General features: G+C 36.5%; 1 protein-coding gene across 7 annotated transcripts in view; it reads right to left on the bottom strand.

Annotated features, from left to right (window-relative positions):
* HUWE1 (HECT, UBA and WWE domain containing E3 ubiquitin protein ligase 1) overlaps nt 1–26,114 on the bottom strand; it is a 220,624-nt gene that overhangs the window by 164,261 nt on the left and 30,249 nt on the right. For all 7 annotated transcript variants that reach the window (XM_081761380.1, XM_081761379.1, XM_081761384.1 and 4 more), the window contains 3 exons: nt 15,971–16,064; nt 14,097–14,315; nt 9,787–10,026 (listed from right to left, as the gene is read on the bottom strand). In XM_081761380.1, coding sequence (XP_081617506.1) covers nt 9,787–10,026; nt 14,097–14,315; nt 15,971–16,015 — 504 coding nt within the window. In that variant the 5' untranslated portion in view covers nt 16,016–16,064. The remainder of the gene's footprint in view (nt 1–9,786; nt 10,027–14,096; nt 14,316–15,970; nt 16,065–26,114) is intronic.

Raw genomic sequence — 26,114 nt, 5'->3', positions numbered from 1 at the left:
TATCCCTATAGAATACGAGGGGCGACCTTGAAATGTGTCATGAAAGGTTGTCTTGATGGATTCAGACGATATTGGGCTCGTTTTTCGTATATTTATGGTAGTTCCTGCTCGCTGATCGGATTCAGCGTCTCCTGGTGGTAGTTCGAGTTGATTTTGCAGTTCCTCGAAACTGCGAATCTTCAGTTTGCCTCGCTGACTCTTGCCGCCAATTTCATGAATCATTTCCAGAAAGCTTCTTCGCAGCTTGGACCAGCTTCATGAAGTGCATCGTGCTCTATACCTCTGTACATGATGGCTCTTGGTTTACTAGTCGGAAGGGTACACCCACGTCTCATGCAATATAACGACATACCTTTTGTCTGCCAGATGTCGTTCGTACAACTTCCGATCGTTACACTTGCTTACCGTCGGTAGGCTTCGGTACGGTGATGACCTTTAACACCATTTCAAGAATTAGCAGTTGACAGTTCCCAGAGACATAGTTGCCAACAGTCTTTGGGTCGGGAGATAATTTTGCGTAGCCACTCTGCGAGGTTTCGCCTGGATCCTAGTGGTGCCTTGTATGCACGGTTGTGCTTTCGTCCCGTTTGTTGCAGAACCAAACACTGAAGCCATATAATTCTTATACTTGGCGATTACACTTTTCTTTAAGGTCAGGATAATGTCACAACTCTCGCTCTTACATGCTTCTTGGTAACTGAAACCGTAAGCTTTCTGTCGTGAAGGGCTATACGATAACCCTCCCTCAGTTCTGGCGGCAATTTTGACCTAGTAGGAAAACCACCTGTAAAAGTTATACAATGTTATAGAGCTTCCAGAGTGAGGCTCAGTTAGGGCGGAATTATCGGCCCATCAAGAAAGCACGAACACTCTCTCTCAGCTAACGTATTACACTGATAGACGCATCTGATCAAGGTGAGGCAAGTTCAATCTTCGCACGGGAAAAGGAATTGTGTTTGGTCAAACATACGCCTAACAGCCTTCTGTATATCATTGAAGTGATCTGTAGAATCTACTCTGCAGTAGTTGGTCCCTGCAGCAAAATGGAAAATATCAAAATTCTATTTACAACTTCTCTAGCATAAAAGGAAGTGTATCCAATATCATATAATCCTGTTAGTTTCAGCATTTGTTCAAGAAAGAAATTCAGATTTATTATTTTTTTAAAAATCATCTTTGGACATAAATTTGATTAATGCATGGCTTAACCTTAGCTTTGTTTATATAAGACCTTGTAATACAAGGTTCCATTACATATGTAATGGTAGCACGAATACTATTAATTGTTGCTTCTTGAGACATAAGAAAATTATAAAGAAAATTTAGTCGTTTTTCTTTTTTTTTTAAATGCTTATATATATATATATATATATATATATATATATATATATATATATATATATATATATATATATATATATATATATATATATATTTTAGTTAATGCATTCTATTAACAATTTTTCGGATGTTTTTTAGTTTTTTTCTTTTCTTCAAAACTGGTGACGAAAATACGGTGTTGCATGTTTGTAATGCCCTATATCTAAAGAAAAGATAAACTATCAAATGCTGAAGTTCAAAAACGGCACCGTGCGTCATTTAAGGCCATTTCTTGTTCATCTAGTTAGTCCGTTCGTTTGTATCTCGATAAACAGAAAATTGGACCTCACATTTGGAATTTGATATAAATGGGACATTACGAAGTCAATTATTTAAAAGAAATTTTAAAAAATGCAAATGGATTTTTTTATTTTTCATTTGAGATGAAACATATTGAATCAGTGCGACTGAAACGTCTGTTCCACGTCTGGTGGAAAATCACCCAATGTACAACTAATCCATGGATCTAGGTGACGTGTACGACGTTACAAACTCCGAACAATGTTCTGGAAACCGAATCAGTTTATATAAAACATACTCGGGTGCCCGATCAAGAGGCAGTGTATTGCTGAGTAGGGTAATGTGAAAGTGCATCATTGTAAGCACACATTTTTTTGTATGAGTTACATCTGGAATTTTTTGCACATTTATCTGAAAAAAAAAAAAAAAAGGAGTGGTGCATGAATTCATCATACACCGTTGGTCTATGAAGTTTCATGTCGGTAATATTGAAAAATGAGGCCTGCTGCCACCAATCAACAACAGTACAGAATTTTCTCATATGAACTCCTTAAGAACGTGTGTAGCAGACCTTTGAAAAGGTGTTCGAGCAACTGCAGACGAGTTAGACTTTCACCGTGCCACTGTCATTCGTATGCTTCATGCATCGGTAAGGTGTAAACATTGGACTTATGGAACCCACATGAGTTGACACCAGTCAAAAAGGATAGCAACCTGGAGTGTGCAGTGCTCAGTGCACGAAAAAAATGAAGTTTCCTGTAACTTGCGATGAAAAATCGATCTGCTACGGCAATAGTAATCAGTCAGGACAGTAGTTGGATCGTGATCAACTTTCAGGACACTTTCCAAATCTACACCTCCTCCCGCAGGTTTTTTCCTGGTACAGTCGTCTATGTCGGAGTATTACATTATTTCTTCTTTCGTCGATGTAAAACCACTGCCAGTGCTGCACTCTATGAAATACATCGCATACTTGTCCAGAAGCATCCACCAATGGTACACAGACATTATACCCTTATGTGCGACAATGCAAGCTTCCATGTTGTACAAATAACGATGTAAATTCTTCATGAGTTACAAAATGAAACTCTCTCATGTATCGTATTGTCCAGATGTATCTTGCACCGATTACTACTACTTCCTTCGCCTCGTTTACTTTTTTGCAACGAAAAACTTTCGTGCTGACGACACAATGCAAAGAGCGACTGAGGATTTTCCGACAAAACAGACTCCGAACTTCTTTCGTCACAGAATTCAATCATTAGCCGAGAGACAAAAGTTTGTATCTACAGCCGGAAACTACTTTGACTAACCAGGTGTTCCATTTCTTTGGTGTTTGAGTATGATACGGCAGTTGGACATACCAATCGCACAAACCAATATCATGTACTTACCTGTAGCAATACTATTGTTATGAAATATGTAGGATTGGAGCTATTTGTGTGATTTTTCTACCTTCGGGCGCACCCTGAGTTTTATCAATGTTCAGCTCTTAATTATTTCTTCATAGCTGTCAGTGGTTAGAATTATATTAACAGGAGCAAGTTCTCCACACGGGAAAGCAAATTTTATGGTATAAAAACACTTGAGATGCTATAAAATTAGTAACTAAAATTTTGTACGATCCGTCTATACTTCATAGAACAACATGTCTCAACTGAGTGCTTACCAAGGGTACACATTTTCTAAGTTTAGAATAATTAAGTTAATTTTATATAAATAGCTTTTTTTTTTTTTTTTTTTTTTTTTTTTTTTTTTTTTTTTTTTTTTTGCAGCAGTCAACTTCCAAACTGATTTCATAAGGTGAAAATATTACCTAAAGAAAAGTAATGTTCATTCAGCTTCCTACATAGTATTCCCCTCTCTTGATGTACAATTTTGCCTAATAATACAGCGACTCGAGGCCGTTACGGAAGTCATGTTCTTGGGTGCACTTCAGTTTTTTCGTCACGTTCGTCCTGATTCCCTCTATATATACTCTAAAGGGGTTGCCCTTACAGTACAGTTTTACCTTAGAGAACAGCAAATAATTTGCTGTACCAAGTCTGGCGAATACGACGAATGGTAGACGACAGTAACGTTTTTCTTTGGCCCAAGAGCTACCAATAATTTGCTGTTATGTAAGGGGCATTGTCGTGGAAAAGATTATAATCGCTAGAGCATATTCAGCCTCAGCACATGATGAAAAGAGTGAGGAAACAGCCAATCTGAAGCAGAGGAAATAAGGAGAAAGACAGCTGAGGTACATTCACAGCATTTTCAGCTACTTGGCAACAACAAGGTTTCAAGTATATGAAGTTTTTTTTTCTTTCTTTCTTTAAGTGAAAGCAGAGAACTCCGGTATGCTTCTATTTACATCCAGATAAAGATGGTATTCTTTAATGATCTTTATGCTGGTTGTTTTTATTATTATTATTTTTATTATTACATGTACTCTAAGTGCGTTAATTACGAACATTGTTAAATAAATCTTATGAATTTACTTGGAACACCAAGTGAGCCGTATTAACGAAATATATACAGGATAAATCTTAGAAAGGTAGCGGTAAGGCACATCGTCAGAAAAAAAAGTGGATTTTATATGACATATATTAATGAACTATTACACATTCTACTTAAGTTTATCGTGCAGTTATTACTGGCATTTTGGATAAAGCATTTAATTAATAATATGTACTACGATTACTTTTATGTGTACGTGTGGAAGGGAGGGGGTGTAAGTGTGTTCGAGATATTCACCATGGAACAAAGATTTGAACAGACTCATGATAAGTTTTCTTCGGATTGATTAAACTTTTCAACGATAGGCGAATCTCAGTTATTTCCTCTTAAGTTATTGTGTGAATGTAGTAGTTACGTTACTAGCTACTAATGTTTGGTGCAGTATAATTGTAATTATTATACCATTAGCTCGTTTATGAATAGTAGTCAATTTTTGTTTTGGGTTGCACGGTAGCTCAGTGGTAGAGCTCTCACTTCCAGTGCAAGAGATCCCTGTTTGATTCCAGATCATGTAAGTTCGTGTTCAACCACACTGTGCCCGTGGGTTTTTCAATTTCTTCCCACATTCTCAATTCACCATCTGTTTTAGTAATTATTCATTTTCATTGATCGTACATCTCCTTTAGACTTAAGGGTCATGATCTTGGGACGCAAAACTATATATATTTATTTATTTCATTGTCTTCTCTCGATATAAAAGGAGTCGATACGCAAACGTTTTCTAAGAATCTTATTTAATCTAAACATACTTTCGCAATTTTTAAAATTAATTCCTCACACTAGGTCTTTTCTGATAGCTAGTATCAGGGACGTGATTGCAAACATCTTCAGTGGGCGAAGTCCGAAATTTGACTTTTATAACAAAATGAGTATTAATCTAATGCAAACGAAACTGACGCTTCCTAATACTCCATTACACAATTTTCCACATTCCACTGATATTTTTACCAAGATTTTTTAAACTAACTTTAAAAAAGGCCAAGTTTTTTAGTTGCTTTGGAATTTAATGTCCATTTCAGCACTAAGAACATCCGTGGAATCCGAACTCCATTAACTCCCACCGGAAATAACATGTGACAATCATACAGTACCCTTCCCACTGGCCTAGTGACTAGCACCAGCGCCTTTAGTGCACGTGATCCTGCATTTGACTCCTAGTCGGAAGGCATTAAAATTTGAAGTGGAATCCGAATCAATATAATGCGCTTAAACTGTAGGTCCAGTCTTATATAGCTTCTGTGCTCAAAGGGACGCCAAACCCCAACAAAACCAAGTTAATCGTATAGCCATGAAAGTGTTTTTGAAATACGTCAGGATTTATATTATATATATATATATATATATATATATATATATATATATATATATATATATATATATATCGATGTTTATGTTAATTGCGATGAACAATGAAACTGTTTTGGTACCTGTTACACTTGAATTTCACGCGTATTTTGGAGCTTTCTCGTGGATATAGGGGTTAGCAAGTATGTGTTCAGCATGAGATAGGTTTGATTCCCGGTAGGAGCACGAGCGATTCAGATTCAACGTTAAATATTACGTCTACAACATAATGCTGAGAATGAATGATCAAATGAATTGTTATTTGCTTTACGAACGACCGAAATCGAATACTTGAATTTCAAGGCAACACGGAAATATTATCGTGTCGCTATTTAACAAGTTAATAGACATAGATATAGATATACTTGAAATAAGGCTAGGTAACTTTTCATTACTACTTAGTTTCTTTTTCTATCTACTTCAAATTGCATTATGTATGTACATATGGCAATGAACACGTAACGATTTTCTTTTTTCAGACTCAATTGAGAAACTAATTTTGAAAAAAGTTGTTTCAGCAGTATTAGTAATATTAATTATTTTCCACGCTTGAATTCTTTGTGTTGAATTAAGTATTTAAGTTAAATAAATCTGTAGCATATATACTGGATATTGATTATGCAATGTCAAATTCGCTTTTTTCTCACATCAGGATTTAAATAATGCTTTCAAAGGGAAATAATCAGTAGAGGCCCGAAGACGGGAACTGATTTTGTAAGCGGGGTAGGAAGCCCGTGTGGGCGCCATTTGATGTAACTTCCCTCTTGCAGAGCTGGATCCGCCACTGAGTTCGAAGGAGGTCATTGATACAATCAGCAAGGAAAATGGACAATACGTTTGCATCACCTTTTACATGCCCTTCATAATAGTAACTTCTAGTCTACTTCTCCTTTTTGAAGTTTCTGCAACGGCCGGCTCGCTTGAGCTCATGCCCAGAATCAAAGCCACTGTATAGAAACCACAGAGAAATTATGGCAGCTCTCCTGATTCAGTACGACCTAATGGTGATGGCGTTCCAATACAACCAAACGCACAGCATGACCTTCTTGGACGTTAGTGTAGGTTTTGCCATAGACTGTGAAACTTCTCGCTTCGACCACAATCTTCTTCGCTCATTCCTGTCGTAGGTGATCCACTTTTCATCAATCGTGATCAACTGCTTTAGAAATGGCTCCAGTTCTTTACGGTTCAGTAGTGATTTGCAGATACAATACCCAAACGTTGAGGTTCTTCTCACCCAGCTTTCTCCAAATAGTGTTTGTTTAAGTCACTGTTGATGCACTGCTTAAATATCGGTCTTGGTTCAGTTTTTCCAGAGTATCAACCACTTATTTATTTATTTATTTATTGCTCCCACACTGCGAGAAGGATCTTGGTCATTGAAAGGAACTGAACCATCTTTGATTGTTGCTTTTGATAACTTATCTTGCCTATAAACAGCACAAATATTTTTACGGGGCTGCGCAGCATATGTAATTCGTGTCCAAAATTATTGACGCGTGTCTATAAATATGTTTTTCTAGGAATGTAATTTGATAACGATTTCGCCGGGTATTTCTTAAAATGTTAGTATGTGTATAATCGGCAAAGACATGCGTGTGGCAAATTTAATGTCAAAAGAGCAGTAAATAAGAACAATAAAACAAAAATAAAATTTTATTGTCTATTTAGCAACATTTTATTTTACTCGTTATAATTTTCGTGTTTATAATTCTTTTCCTATGAAATTTACCACATATAAGCATTTCCCGACTATAAACATAGTATTAAAAGTACCCTGCAAATTCATTATCAAATTATATTCTTACAAAAAGACAGTTATAGATATGCGACAATGATTTTGGACATGAGTGTACCTATATGAAAATAAAATTCCAAAATGTAGTGTAGTTTTGTGGAACTTCTCGGCGCAATACGTCTCATTATAAGAATTCACCACTATTGTTCTCACATCAGCTGTCAAACGACATTACGCTCGACCCACTGCGACTCTCATAACCTGAGATTTGAGACAGTAATGCTATCTCGTGCATAAAAGGTTCAATACTATCTGGAAGACAACTCCCCGAACAATATTACTATTACAATTATAGGAGGTCCACTCTTAAGGTTGCCAGCACTATTTGGTGCCGAGATTTTGAGATCTGTCCGACCGAACATACTGATGTTATGATCGTAGAGACAGAGCGTTCTACACATGCTGAGTTTCACTGTCAGTTGTACCACTTTAACTCTACAGTTTCTTCGCCAATTTCTCTCAGTTTCGCGCTGTCTTGCCACAAGTTCTATATGCCGTTAACATCCCTGGACACTTGCTCTTGACACACTTAATACATTGGGACCCTTGGATACAGTTATTAAAAAAGCACCCACAATTTTCTGTCGATGAAATTCGGAGGTAGTCTTCCCTATTTTGCTAACATTTGACGGTGCATATCCTAATTCACACTACTCCTCACTGCGTATTACTCACCATCACCCATGACAGTTCCAGTGCACGAATGAACAGTGTTACTAACACACAATGTATGGACACAAAACTAAGATTAAGAATTTAAAATAAACCTTTTGGTTATTCTTTGGTTCTATAAAGGTTCAGTTTTCTATGTCTCGAATTCTTGTAAACCAATACTCGCATGTATTTTGCAACAAACTTCTTACTATTATTTACTTCCCAAAAAAAACTTGCAATTTGTACAAAGAACAAAGGAGTAACCTTTTTGATAATTACGTCCTAAGAATAGGAAGGGGAATTTTCCCATAAAATAAATTAAGCATTACAAGTGGCCTCTCTTAGTATGGCATGCTGAAATTTTCTATTATTACTCGCCATAGTATTATAAGCTCTTGAACGAAAACATTTAAGACAGAAGAAAAATAAAATTTCTTAAAATCAACAGCTTTTGCTTTTTATTCTACTTACGTGTTCGTTTATTGTTTTCAGCTTTGTTCAAAATTCATATTACAACCTATAGATGAAGTTGATTTCTTTTACAAACGTGTCGCTGGAATTGAAGATACCTTTCAAATACTCCAATTTCTAAACATTACGAGCCTTGGATATGACTATTAGCTGATTTACGTAAGTATTAAACTGCCTGCTTTCTTAAATTATCGAAGTGGTCATTGTAATTTTGCTAGTTACGAAAAGTCAGTAAACATAGTGATAAGCGCAGCCAAGAGATTTTAAGTGAATTTCGTACATTCAGGAGCTCAAGCTCCACCCTCTGCTTATTATTATTGTGATTTAATTAATTATTTCAGTTCATTTTAAAAATAAATCACGGTAAGTACTGAAAAATTACATATACAATGCTTTTAGCTAGCTAAAACACAAATTTAAATTCAGAATAAAAGAATATATTTTAAAAAAAGAAATGATCTGCTAAACGGATAAATAATATTATGTAATACCCGACCGGAATTTTACTACTACTACTACTACTATTTTTAAAATGGACAAAAATGAGTTAACTAAAACAACAATTTTGTGTCTATGGTCTGAAATTATGATAGCTTATATAATTCCATCATTCATCATTCGCATTTAGTTCAGATGATGTACGTGTTACTTCAATTCTCTTAATATGACTACAGCGTCGAATTAGATTACCATTTTTTTCATAATGCATTGATAGATAACCGTTACTATTCTAACAAAATTATGTTTCTTACATCCAAAGCTCGAAAGGAAGATTGATAACGAAATGAAAATTTTTGCGAATTATAAAGTCATTCATTTACATGATCTAGAACAGTTACAGTAGGCTCCGGAGTATCCAGCCTAATTTGGCGGAAGGGCAGGCCGGAGTTCTATGAGTAGTCTCCTCCATAGTCACTACAACTTTTTCTTCGTTTATCACCCATTTTCAAATCTTCACTGAAGAACAATTTACGAATACAGTACTGTACAGTTATAATCAGGAACAGCGGCAAGCGTACTGTATTGAGGTCCGTTACACACCAACGAAACAATGAACAAGGAACAGAACGCTGCTCTTTTCATGTCACAACTTGTATTTTGCACACAACACGTAGGAGGATCGTAGAAGATGCCCGCTTCCAATGCCTTGGCAATGTTGCCAATGCAACGCCTTGACTTCCTCATTTAATTACGGTAAAAGAAAACTAGGCTGATAATAACGGGCCGGATACTGTATTTATCTAGACCTATTCTTGAATTTTCAGCAATTATCCAATTTCCATTACTTTTCCCATTCGTTTTTTTTTTTCTTCGTTACTTTGCAGTAGTCCTTCTGAAAACACTATCTACCTGAAGCAACGTAACACCTAAGTAAAAGAAATTTTGAAATTACTTACTTCAGCCAGATGGGTAAGTCTTGTCAAGAGAGCATGGCGTTTATCACTGTTGAGGCGTGAAATAAAGTTGCTTCTCTTACTGAACATGTACAGCAAGTTAAGTACTCCTAAGACGACGTTCATGTCACATGAGGACAATAGTGCAATCAAGTACTCCATTGAGCTGTAGAGATGTCTCGAAAATGAGTGCTCTATCAGCAACGTAGAAAAATGTAGCACCCATAATAGTAGATCTTTCAGCTGAAAATAGAAATAAAATAATATGTCACTAATTTTAGTAATACGAACGTGTTAAGCAGCTTTTCTTACTGGTGTAATCATAACTAAAAAGCGAAATTGCTCTTACAGCAATAAAGTAAAAAAAAAAAACATAGGTGATTATCTTCTTATTGTGCCCCAATGATGGGTTAATACTGTGTCAAGAATTTTACGCTCACTATAATAAAACTAATATCACGCTCCGCTCATCAGAGAGCAGCAGCAAATCCTCTATACAATAATATCTTAAAACTTAGCTGTCTTTTGTGTTGCTACTTTATCACATAATTATATTAATAACTATCTATGGGGAATTTTATATTGCCATTTTTATGTTTTATATAGTTATTAGGACTGTTACAATCTTTGTGGAGAAAAAATTCATGACATTACATAATATTCGCGGCGTATCTGACTTCTTCATAATTTAAATATGTATACTTAAATAACTACGTGTAATTTTTTCTTGTTCAGCTCCTTCCCAGTCTCATCGCGGGAAAGAGTAACAACCTTCAAAAATAAAACTATACAACGTACTATAAAGTAAAAAAGAACAAAGAGACTATCCTCTTTCCAGGGAAGTTGTATGTATTTGACATATATCTAAGACACTTCAGACAACACACGTACCGAAGTACTGGCGGTCAAATGAGTCATTTGTCTTTCTGTTTAAAAGCATTCTCATGGTCACATCTATATTACTATGTGCAGTAGTAGCATGAGAAACGGCGTTGTATTTCTCCCCGTGTGCCCTTTCATGTTATGTATGTTTCTGAGTATCGTTACATTACAAAAATATCACTTAGTTCCTGATGCCCCATTTGTTGACATTTCTTCTATAATACCACATCTCTCTTTGACGAATCTCCTTTGAAGGGTAAGGTGAAAAAAAAAAAAAAAAAAAAAGAAAGAAATGTCACAAAACTGCATTTTCGAGAAAACGGCGTTTTAATATTGAAAACCGCGTAAAATAGAATAGGGTTAGTCAAATCTTTGCCCCTTTCCTTGGACATTTCTACATCTACTTATGCATGGCATATACAATCAAATAGTACCACGAGTCACCAATAGATAGGACAGAGGACCCGATAAAGCGCACACATGGACATTTCTTGTTCCCCCCCCCCCCTTTCCCTTCATTTGATATTGCTGTTTACCGCAAACCGTATACCGCTAGCGTTTCTGTTTTTTTTTTTTTCGGTATTTCAGGTGGTATTTTCACATGCCTCGCCCTATCTATATCTATCTATCTATAAATCCTCTCCCTCCATCATTTAAAAGACAATTTTTAACTATTGTATCCATCCGGTTCAATGTAAGATTTAATTCAATTTAAAGTCTACAATAAGACAACGGGAAACTACTAATAGTTTAGTTTTCTCTGGGCCGGCTATTTTTTTTGTAAGTCCAGTTGAGACGATACAAGACTCATCTGCGTATCTTCATTTTTGGCAGTGCAGAGAGGAAAAAGGATCTTGCGGAGAGTTTTATTTCCCCACTGGAAAGGGTCGTATGAATATCATCGACCATCCAACTGATTAAGCCACAAGCAAATCCCAGAGCATGAAAAGCTCTCATACCCCAGCTGTTTAAAAAATTCGTCTAAGGCAAAAAAGGAAATAACTTCAAATAAAGCATAATATACGAAACTAGCAGAATTATCCCTTCTTCACACGACAAGAATGATGTGTAATAAATACTGGAAATTGGATTATAGACAATCCACCCTTCCCCTTTAGAACTGGAACTTTCAAAAACGCTGATACATGAATTTGGGCATTTTTAATCAAGATGCTGAATACCGTAAAACAGGGCTACTTTGACAGGTTTTGTACTATTTTAGATGTGTACAGAGGACACTTGCTGCAACCAGTCAATGATACTATTCTCATCATAACAATAGGTATCTAGGTTATCACATCCACCACTGAACTTAAGTTTCTGCAAGTAAGTTTTGGCGGGAAAAATTAAAGAATTACCTGTCAGAGTAGCCCCCAGAGTACTTTCACACCTTACGTATTTGCTGGGTAAGGTCAAAGTTAATCGATGTATGGGGTTCTTTTAACATGGAATTAATGTAAATCCACTGTAAAACACTGTTTAGGTCATGCGTAATATATGCAGTATGCTTTCTAACCAGTTTTTTTTTTTTTTTTTTTTTCTCCTTACAGCACTATACACCATTATACAAGTTTTTCTTAAAGCTTTACTTTTAACATAACTTTTCATGTAATAACGGAATGAAAACCTTAATTGCCATCACAATCGTAACAAGCATACTGCGGATTTTTGGATCCAACATTGCAAAACCCACATACCCATTTTTCGCACCTGACACACTAAATCCACTCTTTTCCGCCCTTGTAGTTTCGAAAGTCACACATACAGATAGCACAGATGTTTTATCCTTTTATTTTCTTCGCCTTCTTTCCCGGGCGGGGTTTCTCTTGGAGCTGTAATGGTTGTCCGGTTTCCAGTTCTTTTATCAGGGGTTCCTCGACAACCACCTCTTCCGTAATAAAGGGGTCTCCGACATCTTCCTCTTCCACTCTCATATCTGGTTCCAGTTTCAGGTACTTCCCGTGAGAGCAACCACTTTCCAGGACAAACCAAGATCTTCCCTCGCTTCCCTCCGTTCGTGCTCGCTCTGGTGCTTGGTCCCGCTCTGGAATCGTGAAGAAACTGCAGGAGACTTGCGTCCATGTCTTTCTTGACCTGTGTGCTATCGGGCTCTTTGATTAACTTTAAGAGGGGAGCTTCAACGTTTTGGGAAACCAGACCTGTAACGCGGAATCCTGCTTTCAGGTTCTCGATTACGGTGGGAGCCAGGGAATCCATGAGTCGGGACTGTAGACCAGGGAACTGTTTCTTGGGAATCGATCCGCTTCGTCGGGTCTCCTTCCGCCATGAGCTCAGTATGGCTCTCCACTTCTCTCATACACGAAGTGGCTCATACACGCTCACATCCAGTGGCTGGAGCAGATGCAATGACTCTCACAGAAAGGAAAAATCACTCATATGTCAAAGTACCCCCCGCTCTATGTCAAAGTAACCCCCAGTATCAAAGTAGCCCGTTTTACGGTACTGAATTTTACACCTCAAACTTAAGCCAGTCCCTTACATTGAGCACTTTGTGAGACAAAATTCGAGAGAAATTTGAATACAAAAATTTCCCCATAGGGAAAGAATTTTCGAAAACACTGAAACATGTATTTTGTTATTTCTAATGAGACTTTAAATATGGGATTTCATACCTTCAACTACAACGAATCTTCCATTCAGACCTTCCTGAATAAAAAGAGAAGTATGTATACTATAGAAATGACGCCCCTTAGTTGTAGATTTTTGAAAATGGTGTTTCTTTAATTTTAAACGAAAAATCGATATGCCGAGTTTCACATCTCTAGCTTCACGGATTCGAGAGATAGTCAATTCTTTGAATAAAATTTAAACTCCGCTTAGGATGTGTTTTTAAAAAATCCTTTCTTATTTCTTGCTTGTGTGAAGTAGTATTCTGTCAAAATTTCACGTTCCTACTTATAGTAGTATGGTCTGGGGGATGATTGAGTCAATACCAATAACTACCATGCATTATAAAACACAAAAAATCGACATAAAATTATCACCAAAATCAAAGTTACTAACATAATTAAATGTGTGATAGAGTATCAATACACGTTGTCTTGTTGGGAAGGGGGAATATATAACTCCTGCGTGTGGTGCCTGAAACATTGAAGCCCATCCGCAAAACAGAGACCGGCTTCCGAACAATATAGACTCAAATTTGCTCACTTCATACATTAGTGAATTCTACCAAGTTGTTTAGTTCTGCAGATAAATGTAAATTAATTCAGAAACATATAGACAAAAAAGCAGAAAACAATTTCACGTTCAAAAGCACAGTGAATTTGGAAATCACACGTTACCCCGCGTATTAACCTGAAGCCAATTGAGAGTTTCTCTCTCCCTTTTTCTTCCCTTAAGCTATGCCCAACAGATTATTTACTGATTACTGTGTAACGTAACATGTAATGATTATAAAATAATCTTACCTCTCTTTGGGATGTATCATCACAATTTAGTGACCAGCTCTTCTCATTGCGTTTGGACGCAGCTTCAGCTAATATATCATCAAAAATATCTAAAATGTCAATCCAATGGTAGAGCTCGCATTTTCCGTACGTCCAAGTCTCTATTTTTCTCAATTCCTGTATAAGCTCTCGTCTAGAACAGGTTTTCAGTTTATTTATAAGTGCCTGACATTCAGGTGGCTGGAAAAAGAAATATAACAAATAATACAACTTTACGTATAACTCAACATGCACATCATACATTTTAAGTGTATCTATTTTTATTACTCTGAGTACATAAAAATAAACACTACTTAAGAACGTTTTGAGAAATCAATTAACAGGGTTTCCACCGATTTGGAAAAGTCAGGGAATTTCATGAAAAACTGAAAAAACTTGGAAAAGTCAGCGAATTTTAATTTTTAGAAGCCATTGTTTTAAATCTTTATTTTGCCACAGCACGCATTTCTTATATAACAAATGTCTGAAAGAGGTGGCCGACTATTGCAATTGGAGCCAGTCGTTTAATATTTCCATTCTAAGAAAAATTTCAGAGCAGGGCTTTCACTGACAATATCCATAAAATTACTTTCTTTCCTTTTCGGTTTTTGGAAGGCATAGTTATTGTGCCATTGCATGCATTTCCACCTAATTGCAAGAGTTTTAGAAGTTTGTGAACATATTTTAGCGACCAAAGCTTTAGCAAGGTACGTGTCTCAAAATTGGTATCGATGTGAACCCTGTTAGAATTCGAGGATGGCATTTAGTATCTCCCCCAACTAGTTTTATGGCCCCAGAACCGAGTACCTTGTTTTTATCTAAATTGTGATACAGGTAGAAAAAGAACGGGCCCTGTGGGGCTAGTAACACTGGAGATCTTATATATGCAAGGTTGGAGGTGATACTAAATATCAGCCATAATTTAATAATTGCTCTTGTTTATTACAACAGATGAAGTACAACAGAGCTATACAACACAAACATATCCCATGGAGTTACAATAAAGAAAGGAAACAGTCTGGGCATTATCTCACCTTTACTCGCTTAGCATTAATATGCAAATTGAGTATTAAGCTTTGATAAAGAAAGAACCCAACCCAGGGAAGTAAGGGTGAAAAGCGAAATCAAATTCTTAACTGCAATTTACTTAAAATTAGTTTACTTCTATTCAGTGGTGAATACCAAACCAATGAATATTAGAAACGTTTTAAATTAAGTTCGACCAAATTTAGCATTCTTTTAACTCCTTTTCATATTCTAACAGTTAGTGTATACATTACGAGGTAGTTCTCTCAATTTTATTTTATTTTTTCAGAATATGGCATTTGACAATTTTAGGTCTGCTGGATTTTTTTTTTTTTTTTTTTTTTTTTTGGCGTTACCTGGCTATTTGGTTGGGGATATTTTATACAATAAATTAGTTTATTTTGCAAAACTTCTCTGCCTACATCACTTACTATATACATACATGAATAGTAGATGAAGAAACCTATGGTCGGGAAAAATAGTTTGCTTTGTTACATTATATAATACACCTCGAAATCTGTACATCGTGACCTGCAAAACCTGGAAATGTTAGGGAGGTCGTGCTCCGCAATTAACAGAAGCAATGTTTAGCCATATACTGAACACAGAATTAACTGAGCCACGAAATAATTATTCTGATTTCGATAATGAAAACACTAGCACTTGTTTCTATTCAACTTGTGTATTGTATTTTCTAGAGATTTTGTACTGCAAATTACACTCTGTTCTAACCCAAAATATACTTATCACATGGGATACCACTAACTTATTATTCAAAAAGAAGAGAACAAAATAACCAAATTGGTAACAATTTTATAACAAAGACTTACCACTTCTGACGTGCTCTTTTTCAGTTTATTTCTATCTATCTTCATCGTGATGGCAAATATTTGCGCATATCAAACATGAATTTTCGTATTACACCTGAAAAAAAAAGAAAATACATGAGTAAAACTCGAACTTATACAACATTACTACTTACAAATCAATTATAAAAACCTGTGACGGTACATTAGAGAAAATGCAAGGCTTTCTTTGCAAAATGGGACTTCTGTTATACCTATATGCTTGGTTCATAGCACTTATATTTTCAGCAAGCGAGCTTACCCAGTCCACCGTTCGTGTTAATCTATTTTTTGTCCTGTTTCTCTTAAGAATATAACTTCAAGTCTACCATAAACTTTACCATGAACTTTTCCCTTTTAATTCTGACTGACAAATAAATCCCAAATTCAACAGCACATAAGTAAGTTTACTGCCGTAACCAAGCTTAAGATGAACGAACCTGACAACTAGTCGTTCGAAATCACAAATCAGAAACTGCACACCGAAATCACAAATCAGAAACTGCACACTGAATTCAATCTTTCAGACACTGAGAATTCATATACCACCATTAGACAGTAGTAAACTTTTTATTCATATGGATAACTGTGGCACAAATAATACTCCTTCCTTTCGCACCCACTTACAGTAGAACAAGGAAACAAAACTAAATGATTAATCAGTTTCCTGTAGTCACTGTCTAGATAACACACACAGGCATTGTCCAACTAAACACACACTCGCCGAATGTTGGTTCTTATTGATAGCAAACTGAATCAAATCACTAAAATGCTCACAACTCACTAATTAAAATCACTTCGGTTTTTAGAAGACAGTAAAATAAATCGAAGAGTCTACCTACTTAACTGCCGTGGATACTTCACTACAGTAGCCAATTACCGCACGCAGCTTGATAACAAAACTAATAAAAATGAACGTCTCCAGCGAACTCCTCCCAAATATAAGATCGCAACTTAAAAACGTATATTTTATCTGGTATACGTAGACATACGTAAAAAGGCAAAGAAAGGATATATTTGGAACACAACTCCAGACATTACTATTAAAACAAAACCCACACTTAGCAGAACACTAAGCTCTACAGTCTATCACTTCCACGTATGCACAATATATGAAGACAATGGCTGCCTGCAGTTTCTAGAATGTTCTGAATTATACTTGAAGAGGAAGTAACTACCAGGAAGGTTGTTATTTACGTATGTCAATTGCGTAACTCGCCATATTGTTCATGCTATTCTTCATTTATGAGTAATATCCGCATTCCAGTAGACGTATTTATTACTTCGTAGTCTGTCACGTTTTTATTGACATTAATCATCCATTGTGTCATAACAATATCATGTTACCCTTTATACGTCTGTACCTTTGCTCAGATCAAAAATGCTTAAGGTTCTACACATGTAATTGCATCTGTTTAGTAATATGAATTTCTTTTCTTTCTGCGTCCTGTATCTTATTGCTTTTAACTGTATTTACAGTATCAGAGGATTGAATAAACATCAATTTAGATGTAATCCTTCCATCTTATTTCAATAAATGTTAAAATTCAAGACAAAGTACGAAACCCGTATTTTTTGTTTTGTTCGAAAGAATTCGTGGTCTGAGAAACAGGCTGCCAAGACTGCGCCACGGGCGCCATTTCCCTTTGCAAATTTCGGAAAAACATTAATTTGCTCTATCTCTAGAACGGTTCAAGATATTTTGTTTAATTTGAAAGATAATAATTTACTGATTAAAATATCCTCCGTTTGGAAATATACGTCCAAGTTCTCGTGCTGTAGCCTTCTGAAATTATTTGGAAAAAATAAAAACTTCAAAAGTGTCAATCCCCAAAAGTTTAATTTTATATATATATATATATATATATATATATATATATATATATATATATATAAAGCGCTGATCCAGTATTATACAGTACTACATGCCCTAAAAAGATGAACTTTCACTTTTAAGTTGAACAGTACGTATAAACAACTGAAAATTTTGTCATACATGAAACCACTTTCCGTTACTGTATTCTCACATTTTGAACTTATGAAATCTACATCTAGTCTTATTTGACATAGTATTTTTATTCTGCATACAGATAGGTACTATATACAGTTTTCAAACGTATAAACGCTTCCAAAATACTGAAGTCATACATAAAGTTCCAAAGCAAACCATTTATAATTGAAATTATAATTAGCAATTCAATGAACTGAAAATATGTTCAACTGCATCAGTATTTTCCTTTGATATTAAAAGATGCATTGCTGTTGAACCAATAGGAACTGGGGCACCCAAGCTTTAAAACATCGCGAATTGCAGGTGAGCACTGGTGGTGGTGTTGCTGTATTCAGCATCCGATCCATGTGGTAGCATGAAGTTTCCAATGATTTCATTTAACTCACAATTAATATGTATAACCTCTACAAGCCACCAGTCACAAGCCACAAACATCCCTCTTTGTAGGTTTCGAATCTGAATATTCCGTTGACATTTCTGACACCTTGCTTACACAAATGAAATTTCTTCTTTCTTGCTCTTTAAAGTCCGTGCAATACAAATTTGCCCATCACTGTGAAGCCAGACATGAGACTTCTGAATTCCTTTCACAGTGATTTTTTGGACCATTCTCCTTTTTCTGCTGGCGGAACTTTCTTTTCAGGCAACAAGATGAGGGCTATTGATGTGTATGACTTCAGTATTCTTGTAAGATCCTCGGCATAGTTTGGTATTTCAGGAGGCCCCTTACACAATCGCAAAGCACCTTCCATCACCAACAGCATTGTATATCCATTCCACTGGCACAAGCGGCTTCATTAATTCAAACAACTGGTAACGATTTTTAAAGTGCTACGGGCATAATCAGAAATAATCTTTTCTACCTGTGATTGAGCTACTGAAGAATTTCGCGCATTGGCAACAATGCATAAGCTGAGTCATGTTATTTGTCCTCACTTATAACTGCAACACTTATGGTCTTGTTTCGAAAATGTGTGACTTGCAAAAATTCAAACCTGGTCATTACTTCAGTGATACCCTTGTACTTCTTGTGACAAAATCACAGACCGGTTCTCAGCAAAATCACAGTGAAGAACTAAACATAATTGTTCGGCTACTACACATCCCTTCACTTCTGCAATGAGGTGTTATTGCAATTTCTTTAGATGTTGGTGTGTGATTGCTTTCATTGTCCATTTCCGAAGTTTGTAACTGAAGATATCAATGACAACAGTTCTCTTAATGAGTTCACTTTCCTTCCATGTTGGATTTGTAATCTCCCCATGTTGGGAGGTCAGAATTGATAATTTCTTTAGTCCCTAAGGTGTATTGATAAATTAAAACTTGGAGATCTAACTAGATAACTAACTCACTCACTCACTCTATGGCCTATGGAACCCCAAGGTTCAATGCCGCGTTCACAAAAGCACTCCACTGACTTCTATCCTTAGCTAACTGCATCCAGTTTCTAATAGATGGCATATCAAAAAGTTTTTGACCTACTATATCTTTTTTCGGTCATGGTCAAAGTTACTCCTAGGACACCACATTTAGAAAAGTGGTTGATATATTACGCTAATTTCCTCTACGGTTTACCAGTGTCTGAAGTTAAATTTGTTTCACCTTTCACCGTTATGGATATCTAGCAATTTTGGCACCTGGGCCTTGCTGTACTTCATTCCTTTGGGCCTTGACTTACCAAGATCATGATTTATAAAGGTAACCAAGAAAGTTCTGTCGCTTTTTTGTGAAGGTCTATGTTTCATTGACCCTCACACCGTGAGTTGAATGCGAATTGAGATAAGGTGTTGGTGTGGGTATATCGAACATACTACTTGGTTGTGTCAGTTCAGTTACACCGTAAACTTGCGTAAGGACAGAGTAAACATGGGCGTGTATGCTCCACGCGTTCAAACTGGGGTCAAACGCCGCTACAGCGGGGTGGAAAATACGCCAGACCTTTTGTGAGGGTGTCGTGACTACGCTGACAGTGCAGTGGTCGTTTAACAAGTTTAAGGACGGTGACGAAACACTCGAAGAGGCACCACATGCAGAAACACCAACACATGTACAAAATGCAGCAATTGAGGCGAACAGTGAACAGACATGTGACGAACTGGGACTAGTGGGGAAACCATTCGGCAGCACCACCATCAACTTGGGAAGCACTACAAGTTGGGTCGATGTGTCCCACATGATTTGACTCCGAGCCAGAAGGCAACGCGAGCAGACACCTGTGTTTCTTTGTTTCGTCTGAGGAAGGAGCCATTTCTGGACACTGTGTTGATATGTGATGAGAAGTTGGTCTTGTATGAAGCTCTACGGCGCCATCATCATTGGTTAGCATGCCATGAACCGGTTCCAAAATAGGCCGAAACCAGCACTGCACCAGAAGAAGTTCCCCCTGTGTATTTGGTGGACTGCTCACGGCATCGTGCACATTAGGAACTGCTACCAGCTGGTCAGAGCATCAATGCAACTGTGTATTGTCAGTAGTGGAACCGTGTTAAGAAAAAAAAAAAATCAAAACTCTGGAGCCAGCACTTAGGAATCGGAAAGGGGTCCTCTTGTTATAGGAAATGCTAAGTGTTACATGGCTAGGATGACCCGGGACACTATTCTACGCGTTGGATGGGAAATACTATTGCATCCGCCATACTCCCCAACATTGCACCGTCCGATTATCACCTGTTCCATTCCTTGGACCACGACCCTAGAGGACGCCAGTTAAAATTCCTAGTAGAGGTGCAAAATGCACTTGATACCTTCTTCGCTTCACGGCCCACCAAGTTCTACCGCGATGGAATCCATGGCCTTCCAGAACGTTGGCAGGAGGTCGTCGATGCTGATAGGAACTATTTTTGATCTTCCAGGTACGTCTTAGGTGACATATCGATGTTCGAAGGTGGTGAATGAAAAAGCGACAGTACTTTCTTGGTTACCTTTATAAATTTGTCCTGTTTTTTTACTGTTATGGAGTTACGCTAAAAATCTGGAAGCCATTTTCCCGCCCTAGAACTGCAACTTGCATAATCGGTTGCTGTGTTGCATTTCTTTGAATCATGGGCTACCAAGGTTTGAAGTCGGAATTGTTCTATCTTTAACGGCTATGGATTTCTTGAGGTTTCGTCGTTGCTCGTAGACGGACAAACGGATATTAAAAAAGTGTACTGACATAAACGCTGAAAATTATATGAAAACGAAATATGGTAGACTCTGCTTAACTGCAGCAACAACAAATTACAAAGTCCAGAACAGTGACCATGGCTAATAAATTTAGAGAGAGCTTTCAGCAGAAGAAAAAATGAAGGACGGTTGAAACGAGAGCGAAGAGAAAGTTCGTTTAATTATTTCGACTAATACTTTAGTCGTGTTAAGCCTATTTGAAATAATGTAACTTGCATCTATAATATAACTATCTTATCCCCATATTCAATACGTTGCGTACAACCAATAATTAACAGAGGTAAGAAAAATTAAGCTGAGAGCCTGTTAGAAAGTAAGCCAGGTTGTGTTTGGAGATAAGCGTTAAGGAACGTGGAATAAACTGGCACTGTTAAGTGCATGTTGCGAGATTCATAGCTTTGGTTTGTTTATAAATTTGGGGGCGGTCAAATCATCCCCAGGCGGCTCCAAACGAAGCAGAACACCGCTAAAGTAATCCACACGTTTATTTGTTACATGGGAGGGATATTCCAACAAAGTCCTTCTAGTTGAGGGTGGTGGTCTTTTGTTTGGACTGCTGGGAAAGAGTGATTTTTGCGATCTCTTACTCTCTTGTACAGAAAGCGATGTACGAACTTAACGTGTTGTTCAATCTTTACAGCTCTGTATTTTTAATATTTAATAATTGGATCACTTTAAAGTGACTATTTTAGGTTTTTTAATATTTTTTTTTTATTTTGTTAGTTACTGATACTATTCTTATTATTGACACATATTAACAAAAATTATCAATTTTAAGTCTAGCGATGGCAACAATGCGTCTCGTTGAACCACAGTTATGCCGCTTGTGGGTTGCTTGAAGTATTTATGAATGAGGTTAAAGTAAATTTTCTGTTTGCGTACATAGGAAACCGGTTGGGGACATTTTAATGTGGCAGGTTTACTGTAATCGAGGCAATTGTTATAGTTGTTACGCAGTCATAAAACCACATTTGTAAGCAAATTCTATGAACAGTATCAGATGCCGATATCATCAGAAATCATCTCCATGTACTTGAAATTTTCTCTAATACCAAGAATAATTACAGGTCGAAACTATAACCATTTCGCGCCTACAAGTTGACGAAAAATTTGGAAAAGGCAACCTAACCCACCAACAATGGAAACTACGAAAACAAACTAGTTTAAAGAGAGAGAGAGAGAGAGAGAGAGAGAGAGAGAGAGAGAGAGAGAGAGAGAGAGAGAGAGAGAGAGAAAGAAAGAAAGAGGAGATGTTAGTTTATGTAAGATATCATACTTTTAAGAAAGCCCTGTTTCCGAGTCAGTGTATTTGTACACGTATTTTTGAAAAGGGAAGCTTGATTATCAGACTTATTCCAAGACGAGGTCTATCCATTCCTTACAATAACAAGTGTTCAGCAGATACTGAGGCATAATTCTGATACAGAAGAGGAAACTCAACCTTCCCATTCTTTCGACAGCTTTGAAACGATGCATTTTTCGACCCTTGTTTAACTCCGGTTCTCTTTTCGAATGCTGGTTATTCTAGCATTGGAACTATGTATAACTAAGTTTAGAAAGACAAAGAAATAAAATATACACTGAGGAAAGCAGACAATTATTACTAATCTGTGTTACTGTTTCGACAACCCATTGTTACCTTCTCCAGACACATTTATCTTCTTGGAATTGTGCACATCAGTTTTATAATTTGTTTTCTACTAAAGCAGTGTATTTTGCAGCAATTTTCATTGGTTGCTTGGTCGATTTGAAGTTGAGTGTCCCGTTAAGCACCAAGGATACATGAGACACGACCAACAGGTTAACGTCGGATCCAAACCACATGAGATCCCAGCAGGAATCGAACCCAAGTTCTATTACGCTACACATGTAGTCACAAAGGAGTTCCAGAAACATTCGTAAAACTGTGTAGCTTTCAAATAACTGTGGGGCATCGAGTTTTGGTTTTCGTACTGTAACAATAGTAGTCAGTAAGATTATCGAAATTGATATAAACATTACTGCTAGGTATTATTAATTTTATTTTCGTCGTTGATAACTACAACGGATCCTAAAATACTTTATGGGAAGCATGTAAGAATTAGACATACGAGATAACAAATCGAAAGATTATGTACTAATAGACATATAGAAAAATTGAGCCCTCTCCCCTCCTCATAGCCTAGTGCGTGAGGTCTGATGAAAGCAATGTTATATTTCTGAAACTAACAGATTAGTAATAAGAAGACTAGTTGAATTGATTTTAAGTTTAACGTCCCGTTGAGCAGCAAGGCTATATGAGACGTGGACCTACTGATCAACGTAGAATCCGAACCACATTAACTCCCGCCAGCAATCGAAGCCGGATCTCCCACGCCAAAGACTAATAAGACTAGTTTCCTTGCCAAATTTGATGTAATGAATCATATTCCAAAGCGAAAAAAAAAAAAAAAAATAGCGGTACAGCAAAGAAGGATATTGAGTATAGAAAAAATCCATGTGATATCAATTTTACCACTCTAATCCTATCATATTTTTTCTAATTCTGATATGACAATCCTGCTCACTTCTACTTCCATCTGACACTACTTGTATTCCATTTGAAGATAAGAGAAATAGAACAAATACTTTTAAAATATACGAAGAAGTCAAGGAAGTCCATCCGTATTAATATTCTTGATAGTTTAATAACCCTTTTAGGACTTATGGTAACTTTTGTTACCATGGCGTAGTGTTGCCTTTGACTGCTTATTTAGGTCCTATAACAGGTATTTAAGCCGGAATTTTTTTATTGATCAGATCAAGCATGGATCAAAGAACACGCCAGATGCATTTTGGAACCGGACGGTCAACTTGGCGGCGCAAAGAGGGGTGGAAGGGCGTGACTATTTTCTTCTTAAGGCAAATTATTAAAAAAAAAAAAAAATTCATGGTCTTAGTTTTGAAGATATTAGATTGAAATTTTGCATACGGATTGTATGCACCTTTGAGCATTCCTCAATTTTTCTGAGATCCCTATGTGAATCCGGGCCCGAGGGACGCTATTATTCCGAGGGGGTGGTATTTTCAGAAAAATTTCCTGCTCCTCCCGAATTTTCCGGTTCCAGTATATGATACGGACACGTGAGTGGTACCATTGGAAAGGGCACATTATACTGAAGAAAACTGCGTTTGAACCATGACTTTAGGCCAAATAGTAATGACGCCGTAATTTTTAAAAATATTTATTCAAAAAAATTTTTCCGCCCTTAGTTTTCAAGATACGAGATTGAAAATTTGCACATGCATTGTGAACATAACTAAGTTTTTTTTTTTTTTTTTTTTTTTAGCTGATTCCTACGTAAACCCAGACCCGGGCCAGAGGGGCGCAAAAATTTTGAAAAAAGTTTTTTGAAAAAACTCCCGATTTTCCCGTTTGTGGTATATAATACAGACAAACGAGTGGTACCGTTGAAAAGTTCTATTCTTAAAAAAAGGTATGAATCATAATCCTAGGATAAATAGTAAGGACGCAGTAGCTATTTGAAACTCTAAAATTTACCTCAAAAAGTGGAAATTCTAAAAGGGTTAAAAAGATTGGATAGTGGTGTCTGCACCCAATATATCTACATGGACTAACATAACGCATATGATACAGTACTTACAGAAGATTCAGTCGCAGTTCGAAAATTACAAAGGATACGAAATACATGAAGTGAAGCTATTACAAGAGATCTAATAAAAGGAAAGTGTTAAACTCTAAAGAAATAAAGATATAGATATAAGAATGAATATACATAATTAACATCTACGTACAATGTTTATTAATAATAGAAAAATCAATAAGAAATAGAATACAAAGGCATGCAGAATATTTCATCGAATACAGTTTCTTATAAAAAGAATAAGACAAAAACATTCACTGAATTGATATACTGAACAAATACCTGGTCAGTAACTACCAAAACAGAATCACAAAATAACAGCAGTGGAGATGAAATTTCTATGAACAATAATTAATAAAACAAAGGAAAATAAAGAAATAAACACTACGATAAGAGATAAATAAAAAAAATTAGTTTGGACAAGTGAATAGGGAAGATGATACGTACTCACATAAGTAGTGTCCTATATTAATGTTGAGTTGTTTATAATTTCGGTGACATTTTCTGTACGGTTACTTTAAGAACCGAAGGAGTAATATTACAAATCTTTAAATTCAAAATGTCATAGGAGACTTTTTGAATAAAAAAAGAAAACTTGATTTGAAGACCGTTCAAAAATTTTGTGGCCCCTGATTCAAAAACTAATTATTGACCAAAAAAAAGATCGCAATCTTTTGATTCATTTTTGGATCATTCCTAAAATTCTTGTTCCTTTCTCATAAAGGTAGTCTGAACAAACGAAACTTTCTAATTGCTATTATTAAGCTCTGACAGTACAGAAAAGGTCATCAAAATTATGCTTAACTGAACATTTATACAGAATACTTCTTAGGTGTGTTGCCTGTGTTCTTCCAGAACCGGACGTCATTTGGCGTAAGAGATTGAGGAAAGTAAAGCAAAGTGAAATCAATATCTTGAAAAACCTACACTCTACGAAAGTTACTGGCAGCCACAAGACTTGTTAGTAGAATGCCGTTTGATCGCTTCCACTCGTTATTTCTAATGTTCTAGGCAGAAACCCAACTGGTCCACGCTAACAGACTAGAACTAAAAATTATGTGCCAGAACACATGCACCAATGAAAAGCCTGCTACCCCTTCGGTTACATGATAGCATACTGTTCCAAATACTACGAAGCTATACAATACGAACGTAATATGGTTCAATATTTGCAACATGTTGCAGCATGTAACGAAGTTGATAAGATAAAATTTCCAGCAAGTAGTTATCCTCAGCCACACTTGCTCCCACGCTTCTCTGTCTCTTTTGGTATTCGATACTAGGCCGCCACGGAACCAAAAGCTTTGGTAGCATTCGAATAGCGCTTTAA

This window comes from Thermobia domestica, chromosome 6 (genome assembly GCF_964235325.1).
Source record: "Thermobia domestica chromosome 6, izTheDome1.hap1.1, whole genome shotgun sequence".
NCBI lineage: Eukaryota > Metazoa > Arthropoda > Insecta > Zygentoma > Lepismatidae > Thermobia > Thermobia domestica.
Note: the sequence above shows the minus strand (reverse complement) of the source record. Positions and strands in the feature narration are given on the sequence as shown.